Source organism: Medicago truncatula, chromosome 2 (assembly GCF_003473485.1).
Source record: "Medicago truncatula cultivar Jemalong A17 chromosome 2, MtrunA17r5.0-ANR, whole genome shotgun sequence".
NCBI classification, from domain to species: Eukaryota; Viridiplantae; Streptophyta; class Magnoliopsida; order Fabales; family Fabaceae; genus Medicago; species Medicago truncatula.
In genome coordinates this window covers 49,703,380-49,715,830 of record NC_053043.1, presented here as the reverse complement: position 1 = coordinate 49,715,830, position 12,451 = coordinate 49,703,380, and the positions used below count along the sequence as shown (strand labels likewise).

Below are 12,451 nucleotides of genomic sequence, written 5' to 3'. Positions count from 1 at the left end.
CTCACCAAATGGCCTGAAATTTGACATCCCAATTTCCATATGTATTTAGTGTCTCTTTGGTTTGTGTTATGATTTTGTTTCTGATGTCACCAAATGTGCTTTTATCTCTTTCAATCTATCTAACCAAAACAATGCATGTAACCCGTCAAAAAAAAGGCGGTCTAATGGACCAGCTCACCGATCTTTTTTGTTAATAACTTTGCTATAGAATATGGTTTTTTTTTTTTTTTTTTCAGATCAAAACTTGTAATATATCTGTATAAAGGATTGATAAACGTTTATATACACTCATGTTCCATGTTGGTCACCTACTCAAGAACAAATAAACAATTCCAGAATGAGCCTCTTTGTCACACAAAGAACTGATGACAAAAGAAGACACTGAATTGTCAACAAAAATAAAATTTGAGTTACAAGACATCATTTTAAGATCCCTGGATTTCTGTTCCATGATAAGTAGGATGGATCTCCAAGAGGTCTGCAAATAGAGAAATATAGCAATGTTAGCTCAAAGTGCTACTTACAGATAACCAAAAATGTTTCAGCTTTTCTCTACCATGTAACCATATGAATTTGCTAACATAAATTTGATCAGAACTCATCGATTTCAACCAATAGAATAGACCGTATTCAAATGTTATTGTTACAGAATGTGTCGCTAGCATTTCACATATATAATGTAAAATCATGATCTTTGCTCATAAAAAATAAATGTAGAACCATAAAGTAGTATAGAATAAGCACAATATTTCCTTTACCTTGGCTTGACCACATACAGAAGAATGAATCCTATAGCACAGAACAAGGATAGTCCACCAACACAAAGGTAGGCAACCCCCAAGAATCTATTTTTCCCACCAATCCAAGTTGTAGTTGATAGAACCAACTTCTTCCTACCTTGAAACTCGTATGTGTTGTAATTGTTCTGAATTAGTATTTCTATCTCATCGTTAACTTCAAGATCGGACTCTATCTTCCCATACAGTTTTCTGAACGTTGGTAATGCTGCTGTTCTCATCCAAACAATCAGATCCTCTTGTTCACTCAACTGATGCATGCCACAATACATAGATTACTTATTTCGCAAGTAAAAGATTATATTTTATCACATGAAAAAAACAAAGTAATTTGTGAAGTCATATTTTGTAACCGGTTGAAAGAGCTTATGGAAATAGTTAAAGACATGTCTATAAGTTGTATTGAGCTTAGTTTCATAAACTCTTCATAATAACTTATGAAAACAGTTTTATTTTATATTTTTGCGTAGAAATAACTTATATGTAAGTACTTATAGGATAAGTGTTTATATAATTAAGGCTTAAATGTGTGTTTAGTCCCTGCACTTTCGCCCAGTTTTGACATTGGTCCCTACGCTTTCAAAAAATGCAAGATGGAGATAAACCTCTCAAAGGTAATTGAAGATGAAGATAGAGATCCCAATGAAAATCCAAATGAAGATTATCGGAGGTTTTAGAACCTACTGATGTATTTTGTGAATTTGAGACCTATGTTTAACTCGCTATATTTTTTGTGCATTTTGAGAATTAGAGGCTTATGTTGCCAACTTATTATCTATGTGGTGCATTTTGGTTTATTTTGAGATAGAGAGGCCTGTGATGCCAAATTACTATCTTTTTGGTGCATTTTGAGAATTATAGGCCTATGTTGCCAAGTAACTTTTGCTCGACTTTGAAAGTACAATTACATGTTATACAATTATAGGCCTATGTTGCATGTGACTTTGAATTATAGGCCTATATTGCCAAAGTGCAATTTAATTTCCATCTTCTTTGTTGATTTTTATCTATTGTTACGGTGTTAATACGATACAATTTCCATTTGCAATGTTATACAATTATTACTTAATTTTTTTTAACAAAGATTTTTTTATTTTATTTTTTTATGATTATTCTCAATAAAAATAATGAACAAAACAATAATTAAAACATAATAATTTCATTGAAAGTATTTTAAAAAAAAAAAAAAAAAAGTTCAAGGACTAATACCAAAGTGCAGGAACTAATATAAAAATGCTGAAAGTGCAGGGACTGGTGATATTTTTAAGTAAAAAAATAATGAATAAAATAATAATTAAAAATTGATTTTTTTTGTTTTTTAGTGTGCCACGTGGCGTGTCATGATTGGGTCACGTGGCACACCGTTAGTTTTGGGTTTTTTTTTTAACGGAAAGTTAACGGAAGGACTAAAGCCAAAAGTTTTAGAAAGTGCAGGGGTCAATGCCAAATAAAAAAAAGCGTAGGGACCAATGCCAAAACTAAGCGAAAGTGCAGGGACTAAACACATTTAAGCCTATAATTAAACTGTTTATCCAAATAGGGACTTACAGGTACGCTTTCATTGAGTTTTGCACCTCCAATCAAACCTCCACTCTGAAAATTTTTAGGATAAACTTCATGACCAAATTTAGAATTTTTGTCACTTCCCCATGCTATGTTCTTTTTGTTGATAGTTAAATCCTTGTTGTCAATTGAAAATTTGTAGGTGTCATTGAACATACTCCATGCAATGAGGCCACAAGGAACAATTGGCTCCTTTCCTTCTGTTTTGTCTACTGGATCACAGTGGTCTGTTTGCAATTCAGCTGACTTACGCCACAACTGCTTATCATTTCTACTCTTAACATATCTGCAAGAATTAATCATCCAAAGTCATCATTAAAAATTGTTTTTGTTTCATAGAAAATTGTGAATAGTGGAATTCGAACAAATGACTGTTATTTTGCGATACACTATTTGAACAAACTAATATTTTCCATGATCCGCAATTGATAACATTGAAATTGTGCATACCGGCGATGATTTTGATAGTAATTCTCAAGCTGGTAGTAGATAAAAACAGGAGCTTGCATTTTTTGCTCAACCTGTAAAATTTATAACTAATTATTATTTCCATTTAGGTATAAAAATGAAACCCTTGTGAAACAGAAGTGAATGTACTAACAATCCATTTGTGGGTGCAAGTCTTGTTAGTGGTATCACTTTTAATATATGCAACTGCATCTTTAGCAACATCCGGAGAAAGACACGTTTCATCATATCTGAATTCAGCTTCCACCACCTGCATTAGTATTTCTTTATCATTATAAATAAAATTCAGTACCAAAACTTAATTTCATTCTATACATTGTTATGTTCATTACCTTCCCTGATGAAAACAATGATGCAAGACCAATAGGGATAAAGATTATTCCAATTGCAGTAAATGTGGCAATCACCTGATAAAATTACAAACATAAAATCATTGATTAATTTGTTGCATATATTAAGAAACTGTAAGAAATGGACGTGCATGCTTAAATTAACGGTAAGTATAGTAGAATTTTGTGCCACCGTGATTTTGACAAAAATTATATTTTGGAACTTCAACAAAATCATGTGATATTTGTCAAATTCGCCGTGGTTTCAAACAAGCACTAATTAAATGAGTTATGTTGCATATTATACCCATCCAGGTGTTAGAATCGGTTTCCATGCCGGAAGTTCTTGCTGTGAGAATTTTGAATCTACAGATTAAAATTAAAAAAAATTATGAGCAATGATAATATAACAATTTTATACATATGAAACAGCCTCAAGCCCTAAATTTTCCAAGATTTTAATACAAGCTCCGTAAATCACAAGGAACAAATGATATATGTTTTTTTTTTGTTTGGAATAATGAATCATTGTTTCAAGTTACATCATAGGAAGAAAAGGAAAAAAAAAAAACAAGAGATGCTATCATATCATATCATATATATTTACAAGTGAAAATTAAGACATACATTTAGGTTTCTTGGAAGTTTTCTTTGAATTTGGAGGAGATTGTCCATCTTTTGATGAAGTCATATCCATCATGGTTGCTCTTTCACTTTGTTATTGTTATTGTTAATACGAAATGATGAAAGGATAATTATTAAGTTACATTAACATGATGGCATATAGAGAATAACTGTAATGGAGTGGTTAAGGATTGAAGAGTGTGTGTACGTAAGTAATGCAGTTTGTTTGTTTGTTTTATCAAACGTTGGAGAACCGCACAATTTCATTGTTCAATATTGGACCAATTTCATTTCCCCACCGCAACTATCGCTCATCCTTTTACTATTGTATTATATTTTACTATTATATTATATATGAAAAAGAAAATAAACAGTTACCTTGACATGCATCCTTACCCAAGGTCACAATGCAATGTGCTATCAATTACTGAAATTTCCTCAACGTTGGCACATGATTGATATATCAATCATATACAGAGAAAAATGATGTTTCATGTGTGTTAACCTTTTGGTTCCTAAGGAAAGGGAATGATGTTCCATGCGTGTTAACATTTTGGTTCCACTCGAACTCAAGTTCTCCTGATTAACACTTGAGTTCAATTGTTTGTTTGGTTGAAGAAAAATGATGTTTTGATTCACATTAGTTTTTACCCTTAAAATATAAATAAAATTAAGGCTAAAATATGATTTTAGTCCCTGCTAATATGTCTCGTTTTGGTTTTAGTCCCTGTAAAAAAAAATTGTTTTTGGTCCCTGCAAAATTTTTTGTTTTTGAAAATAGTCCCTGACCCCATTTTTGTGATGATTTGCATACGTGACACATGATGACTGAACCCATTTTGTAGTTTTTGGTCCCTGCAAAATATTTTATTTTTTAAAAAGGTCCCTGCAAAATTTTTTGTTTTTGAAAGGGACTATTTTCAAAAACAAAAAATTTTGCAGGGACCAAAAACATTTTTTTTTACAGGGACTAAAACCAAAACGAGGCATATTTGCAGGAACTAAAACCATATTTTAGCCTAAAATTAATGGATGATGACCTTTATTTTGTTTGAGAGGAAAATTAAAGGATGTGCTTTAAAACTAAAACAATTGAATGAAATGATAAATACTTATAACCAAAGTAAACCACCATCCTAATCCTCCATATAAGGGCTAACTAAAGTTACAAAATGACAACTCAATCCTAACCTCAATTTAATTCATCCAGGCAAACATAAAACCTTTTAACATTGTGATGTTAACTAAATTGACCGTCATTCTTCAATTTAAGAGACTTAACTGTCATTTCTTAAATCTAAATTTCAATCATTAGAGTACTTTTTACCTTGTAACCAAAAAAAAAAAAAGAGTACTTTTACTTGATCATTAGAGTACCTAAAAAACTCAATATTATGGTATCTTCTTCACTTTAACAACCAAAACTATTTTGATAAACTAATCAATAATTGAACGGACTAAACTAATACCCCCCAAAAAAATTACAACCTAAATGTTGGGGTAGCTGCAAGGGCAATCAATGATAAATGCTAGTAAAATGTTGCATAACCCAGCATAGTGATATAATCAGATTATTCAAAACAAGAATAAATTGTTATGTTTAGTCAAGAAGCGGAAGTGGCAACATCTACTACATCATCTGACTCATCAACTGTCACTACTACATCATTTGACTCATCAACTGTCATGTCATTTCTGAAAAGCAATTTCAGATATGGAAGAACTTTGGGAAGCACTGGCAAATCTGCTATGTTGATACTCATCAAGTCAAATGCAATACACGTTATATCCATGTGTTCTTTGTTGATTACAGGAATTTTTGGATATCTTTGGCTGAAGTGAGTAAGTATGATACGATATACATTAGCAGCCTCTCCCGTTTCTATGGCTTCATTGGTGGTGCTGTGGTTTCTTGCTATAGCCTCCAATACCATACCCTCCTCAAAAGTTGCCTGCATCAATTAGCAATTCATAAGTTACCAAGATTTACAACTTATTTTTACATATCCTATGACATAAGTACATATGCAAGCATTTCAGAGTTTTTCTAACAACTTATAACATATTTAATATTTATAGCTGTTTTGCCTTATGTGATAATAGATATAACATATACACAAGCACTAATGCAATAAGAGCTTATTTAAAATGTTTATGCAAACACACCCATGTTGAAGAAAACACACTAGAGTGGACGAAATGTATATTGTTGGGCTTAAAACATTCACTGCAGAAGGAATTGTAGCAAAAAGATTTAAAATAGAAGACTTGCCTCGTGTATAAGAACTGTTGCATCTCGAGATGCTTTTATTAGCTCTGGGCAAGGCCTTGTGTCACCAGAATATACAATCTTCCAACCAGGTATCACTTTTCCAACACTATTAATCCTCTTTTCTGCTTCTAGAACAACACCATATGACTGTGAGCAATGTACAACGGGAAAACTAATCAAAGTATTGAGACCAGCTTCCTGGATTACCCCCTTCAATTTCCGTAGGAGGGGATAAACTGTGTCTTTGTCAACAGGACTACCTGGTCTTTTCCAAAGGCTTTGCATAGGAGACCCTCTAGCAAATAAAGTTGAATCAACTTTTGATGCATTTATTTCTGCATTATTATTGTTCAGATCCAGAGAATTAACTGTTTCTTGCAAGTCATTCTCAAAATCAGCCAATGACGCTTCAAAGGTGTGCTTGCAGTCAAGAAATAACATGTCTAAATCTTCTAGTCTATGGTATGCATCTAAATATCTCTTGAGCATCCTTGGTCCTACAACAAGCACCGGTTCATGAGGAACCCCCTTCAGCAAATCACGTCGTAGAGCGAGAATCCTTGTCAACCCAGTGTGGTGATCGGCATGAATATGTGAAATCCAAATGCAGCTTAAAGATCTCACAACGTCATCGGCACCACTTACACCATATCTTCTTTTGAGCTGTCCTAAGGTTCCTTCACCACAATCCAAGAGCAAACCCCCTTTTGAGAAAAGATTTATATATATTGAGGTCACGTTTCGATACTTGGATGGCTGGGATGAACCAGTTCCAAGAAGCACTATCTCCAAGTCATCTCTCCTTATATTTTCCAAGCAAGCAGGAGTAATACCATCTTCAGACAGCCATGGCTCCTCAATCACCTCACTGTGATCAGCCAAAGGAATTGAATCTTCCTTCGCCTGACTGGAATCTTCCCAGAGCTGCCTGACATGCTGAGCTGCTTCCACAACCTCTGGAATCTCTAACAGCAACTCATCAATAATTTCTGAGGAAGACGCTTTAGGTGGAATACATGATCTATCCAACCCAAGATTAACATAGGGGCGCAAAGTAAACTGTATAGCATAGAGCAATATATTCATCAATTTATCAACTTTGCAAAAGCAAGAGACAAAGAACGGACAAGTGAAAATAGTCCTAAGGTGACAAAATGTATGTGGGATATAGTTTAAGCAGTACATATCAAGGAAGAGATGAAAACTCTCCAAACAAAAGCAGTTATGTAAGAAAAATAATAGAAGCTCTAGTGGGAAAAGTGGATCAGATGGGAGATAATTTGATTGCAAAAATAGAGGAAAACCAGAGAAATGAAAGTGCGCTAAATGTATTTACAGCAAATCTGGAGACTTAATTTGCTTGAATTATTTATTATTTTTTCATCATACAAGGTTCATGAGAAAGCCACAGTCCAAGGATTCAACAAGAATACCATTCTTAAGTTCTATAGAGGTGCATCAAACCATTTAGAGTTCAAGCACATTTGCAAATGTCAGATCAGATCATTATAAATATTGTTAATTTGAAAATCACAAGGTTGTTACTTAAGCCTGTTTCGCAGCATGAAGTCTAATCTTAAAACTTTAAGCTCTTAACACTTACAAATAATAATCTCTTCTTTTTCAAAGGAATTGTCATCAACAGTCGTGTGAAAATTAGACTTTTCTTAAATTCTAAAAACTTTCTTTTGACATCTTTCAAAACAAATAAGTTAACAACCAGGCAAAGTCCATCTTCCATACCTTGAGAAGATTTTCAGCGTAAATGACATTAGAAGGTGCTGAAAAAGAATCCTGCAAAAAGAATCGAATCAAACACTTTGCTTAGACACGTCTCACATGTATGATGTATGTCTTAATTACCAGTGTACATGAAAACACATTTCTCATTTTAGCTCATAGTAACAAACCTCGCTTGAAGCAAGAGAGACAGGTTTTGAGCAATTCTGATTTGGAAGAGACCAAAATCCTGGAGCTGGAAAGAATCGAGGACACAAGTAATTAAGCCGTGTTGCAATTCTTGCACTGGCTTTCAAAATAGGAACCTCTATATTTTTCCTGCAAACAGCAAGAGCAACCAGAAGTAATTATTAATAAAACAACTAGGAAAACCAGAAGGAAAAAAAAAAAAAATGACTCTCCAGAAACACTAAGACCTTACTTTTCATGTCCGGCCATTATATGTTGTGCAGAACTAAATGTCTTCATCCAATTTTGGTAATTTGAACAGCAAACAACAGATTCAGGAGTTAAGTGAATTACGCATGAAACACTTTTACCAGCCTTTGGCAGGTTTCCCACTTGATCGCCGTAAGTGTCAAGTGATTTTGCGGACAATAATGCTTCCAAGTGAGATTCTGTCGGGCAATCTACAACAAGTACAACAGGACCAGGAATAGAAGGATCCATGACATCACTTGGGTGAACCTATGGTGTTAGGAAAACAGATACAGTAAGTTGTATGGAATCTCAACATCAAACTAAAAATAAACTAAATCATGTACAACTGTGAGGGAAATCTATCTGTCACACTACTCAACTTCTTTTGTAAATTTCCTTACATCCTGGTTTGGGTATAGAATGTGTTACAGTTTTGAGGCTTACCATAACATTCTTCTGGCGATCAGATTCCACTGAATTTCCAAGTTGCAGTTCACGATACTTTGGTCCAGGTCTTAGACCAAGTGCCTTAGCTTTCTCCGGATCGAATTTTCCTTGAATCTCAGGCAGTTCGCAAACATATACTACAGACATATCACCAGGCTTAGCAGCTAGCAGCTTTTTTCCGTTGAGGGAATCAGCGATGTCTATGCTATGATCTGTCTTTTGTGAAGGGATCTGACAAGGTTGGAGGATAATGGCTGATATTTTGACCACCTCATCATCAACAAGAACAATGGGGTCACTTTGACTCTTCACAGTGGACTCAGTGCCAAAGGTGGGTCCAAAACTTTTTGTGTGAACCATGGCGGCATTGGGAATAAAAGATCTCATGGCATCTACTAAATACTTAAGATCTGAAGGGCCCCATACGTTGACCTGCAAATTAAAAGAAGTTAGCATGTATATAATAAGGGAAATGCTAACTTGTGCCCTTAGGGCACAAGATAAAGATCTTAAAATAGAATGAAACAATAAATATTGTATTGAAAAGATAAGTTTTTAAGGTTATGAATGCACAATTTCCAAGGTTAACTTTCTTTATTTAGTTTCTTATCTTGTGCCCTTAGGGCACAAGTTAACAAGACCCATATAATAAATATATTTGACAGAGCTTGAAGATTATACAAAGTTAGTCTACTACTTACCGTCATCCCCTCGTCTCCCATACCAGCCAGAGTAAGCAGTAAACCTGTGAGTTGATAAACGGTTGTGAGTATTTTGAAAGCTACTCTCATGCATTGTTACTCTAAATATCAAATTTAAGTATTCCATAAAGTAGAAATACAATTTAAACACCAAATTATGGGCTGTTAATATAGTATGAACAATGACTAAAACAACAAGATTACTAATAACAAGGCTAAAATATGATTTTAGTCCCTGCTAATATGTCTCATTTTGATTTTAGTCCTTGTAAAAAAAAAATTTGTTTTTGGTCCGTGCGAAATTTTTTGTTTTTCAAAAACAAAAAATTTTGCAGGGACCTTTTTAAAAACCAAAATATTTTGCAGGGACCAAAAACTACAAAACGGGTTCAATCATCATGTGCCACGTATGCAAATCATCACAAAAATGGGGTCAGGGACTATTTTCAAAAACAAAATTTTGCAAGGACCAAAAACAAATTATTTTTTTTACAGGGACTAAAACCAAAACGAGGCATATTTGCAAGGACTAAAACCATATTTTAGCCTAATAACAATAATTTAACACGGACCTGGGAGCCCACCAGCAGTCTCAGAACAGACACGAGAAAGAAATATGTGATCTATCTGAAGAAATCAATGATGAAAATTAGCAAGAGTGACAATACATTGATAATAGCAAGAGTGTGAAACTAAAAATTGTTGGAAACTATCATCTCTGGTGAGTCAATAATCAGTAAAACTCACACCACAACAAAAAAGTGTCAAGGCTCGAGATACATGATATACCTTTGACAACTTAATCCCATGCTCAGTGCAAAATCTTTGCAGTCCCTGAATTGAAATAAGATACAAGGTTAATAAATCTTGTAAGTCAAGTCATATATTAAAGTCATGTTTTGATAAACAGCTTAATCAAACGCTTAGAGCATAAGCCCTTATTATACAAGCACTTACGCATAAACTATTTCTAAAACAAAAGCCAAGATAAAAGTCGGGGTTTTTTTGATAATCTATAACTGTTTTCATAAGCTATCCCGAAGAGCTTGTGGAAATAAGCTGACGAGTTATAGACATGTCATAAACTCTGCAGCGACAACACTTCAAATTGAAGGTGTGCATGTGACTGGTGTTGGATAGGTGTGACCGGTGTTGGAAACATGTCAATACCTGACACCGAAACATGTGATTGCATTCAATTATGTTATTTTCACAAATTATTATCTGTGTCATGTGTCCGGTGTCAGTGTCAATGCTTAATATGTCATAAATTGCTTTCATGAGATCTCTCAGACAATCTCACAAGTCTTCATGCCGGTAAGTAAACTCAAATAAGTCAATCCTAACAGGTGCTGAGTTCTTTATGATATAACATATAAAAATTCATAGACGCAATAAACTTACCTCCCCAGCATTAAAGATGAATCTTTGTTTATCAAAGAAAAGCATAACAGCAGGTGATGTATCTTGAGTATCCATTCCAGTACCCAAAACCTAAAATCAAAATAAAAATCAATAAATAAATAAAGCAACAATTTTGAAAATTTCTATAGCATAAAGGGAAAAAATAGAACCAACCCATTACCTGAACATACGAAATAGTGTTAATGGGATTAAGTTTTCGAACTTTGAGTTGAAGATTTTTCTTGGGTAAACCGGAATTTTCAGTACCCTCTGCCCTTCTTTTGTTGAAACCAACGGAGCTATTCTCTTCGACTTCCATTGGGGTGGTGCTGGTGGTGGTGCTTCTGCGGCGGAGATGAAGAGGAGGAGCGTTGATGTTACTGCGGCGAGAAGAAGAGGAAACAAGGGTTGAGAGGAATCGGAGTCGGAAGTGGGTTGTGGGTTTATAAGAAGGGAGGAAAAGAAAGTTGCGAAAGTTTAAAATTTGGGCCATAATGCCCTTTTTTTTTATCTATCAAGGGTTTTAGGTTTTAAGTCATCTACACACACAATCTCATATTCTATCTTCTTCTTTTTTTTCTTTTCCTTTTTGTACAAGTTTCCTATTCTATTTTATTTGTTTAAATAAATTGGACAAACAAAATTTAAATACTAACACACTTTAGTTAGGACAAAAGATATTCTCAAAACAGACTATGAAAACCCAGGAAAATAAATTCTAGCAAAATCACTCGAAGAGTGTGTGACGGAAAGTCAGGAACAACATATAAAACATTCAAATATAAATCCAATTTCAGCCATATTTAACAAGGACATTGACTATTTGGTTGACTTCTTGGAAGATATACATCCACTTGATAGAATCTGGCCACAACATGAATAAACTCGATAATTTGAAGAACAAAATGACGATACTCACTAGTGGAACGAACTACATTTTGAATCATATTAATAGATGTGAGTGCATCACTCTCAACAATTACAATTTGGAGGCCATGATTCTTAGCCAAAATTAAATTATGATAAATACCCCCAAAGCTCAACATGTACAATAGAGCAACATCCTATTTTTCGAGCATATGTAAATGATTGCACGTAATTCAACCCACTTTGGTTGGTTTGGTGGTGTTGACTTTGAGCCTTGGAGTGTGCTGTCCGTTTGGTTCAACCAAGGGGAGGGGAGGGAAAGGGAGGGAAGGGAAGGGGAGATATTTTAATTAAATATATGTTTGGTTCAAATGATGGGAGGGAAGGGGAGGGGAGGAATTTTAATCAAATACATGTTTGGTTCACAAGGGGAGGGCAGAGATTTTAAAACTAAATTACTTTTTTATCCCTCTAATATTAAAACAGTATCACAATTTTTAAATTATTCACTTCATAAAAAATTAAACATGAAAACTTGGTAACCGTAAACACCATAAATAATCATACACAAAACTTCTGACAAGATGTTGGGTATTCATAAATATTAAAGCACTGATTTATAAAATAACCTACGAAAATATAAAAATATTTATAAAAAAATTATTGTTAGAACTGATTTATAAAATATTTTTGTAAAAAATCCCGCACAAATTTTGTTGATAATGTTTTAATATATAATACAATTAAAAAATATTAAATAAAAAAATGAGAACAATGTTAGTACAAAAAAAAAAAGAATTCTCGTAAAAAATATATTAC

The 12,451-nt window shown here is 33.8% G+C and overlaps 2 protein-coding genes across 2 annotated transcripts; both read right to left on the bottom strand.

The window, feature by feature from the left end:
• Positions 1 to 235: 235 nt before the first annotated feature.
• LOC11420974 (ALA-interacting subunit 1) lies at positions 236 to 4,058 on the bottom strand. The gene is made up of 8 exons (XM_003597657.4): positions 3,785 to 4,058; positions 3,465 to 3,523; positions 3,161 to 3,235; positions 2,962 to 3,078; positions 2,811 to 2,881; positions 2,346 to 2,646; positions 759 to 1,048; positions 236 to 478 (listed from the first exon to the last, which is right to left on the bottom strand). The coding sequence occupies exons 1-8, from the start codon at positions 3,855 to 3,857 to the stop codon at positions 421 to 423; spliced, it is 1,044 nt and encodes a 347-aa protein (XP_003597705.1). The 5' UTR covers positions 3,858 to 4,058; the 3' UTR covers positions 236 to 420.
• Positions 4,059 to 5,276: 1,218 nt separating this feature from the next.
• Positions 5,277 to 11,319, bottom strand: LOC11427220 (tRNase Z TRZ3, mitochondrial). Its single transcript, XM_003597656.3, has 11 exons — positions 10,947 to 11,319; positions 10,766 to 10,855; positions 10,151 to 10,195; positions 9,934 to 9,988; positions 9,362 to 9,405; positions 8,658 to 9,092; positions 8,215 to 8,480; positions 7,964 to 8,111; positions 7,797 to 7,847; positions 6,054 to 7,112; positions 5,277 to 5,733 (listed from the first exon to the last, which is right to left on the bottom strand). Exons 1-11 carry the CDS (start codon positions 11,256 to 11,258, stop codon positions 5,386 to 5,388), a joined length of 2,853 nt encoding a protein of 950 aa, XP_003597704.1. The 5' UTR covers positions 11,259 to 11,319; the 3' UTR covers positions 5,277 to 5,385.
• Positions 11,320 to 12,451: the final 1,132 nt, after the last annotated feature.

Bases quoted from the DNA above. Each gene is read 5' to 3' on its own strand.
- LOC11420974 (XM_003597657.4), bottom strand. From the start codon at position 3,857: ATGATGGATATGACTTCATCAAAAGATGGACAATCTCCTCCAAATTCA. The intron at 3,079-3,160 runs GTAATGAACATA...ATACTAATGCAG, and splicing joins CATTGTTTTCATCAGGGAAG to GTGGTGGAAGCTGAATTCAG. The intron at 1,049-2,345 runs GTAAGTCCCTAT...GGCATGCATCAG, and splicing joins AACTCAATGAAAGCGTACCT to TTGAGTGAACAAGAGGATCT.
- LOC11427220 (XM_003597656.3), bottom strand. From the start codon at position 11,258: ATGGCCCAAATTTTAAACTTTCGCAACTTTCTTTTCCTCCCTTCTTAT. The intron at 10,856-10,946 runs GTAATGGGTTGG...TTTTGATTTTAG, and splicing joins ACACTATTTCGTATGTTCAG to GTTTTGGGTACTGGAATGGA. The intron at 8,112-8,214 runs GTAAGGTCTTAG...TGCTGTTTGCAG, and splicing joins ATAATGGCCGGACATGAAAA to GAAAAATATAGAGGTTCCTA.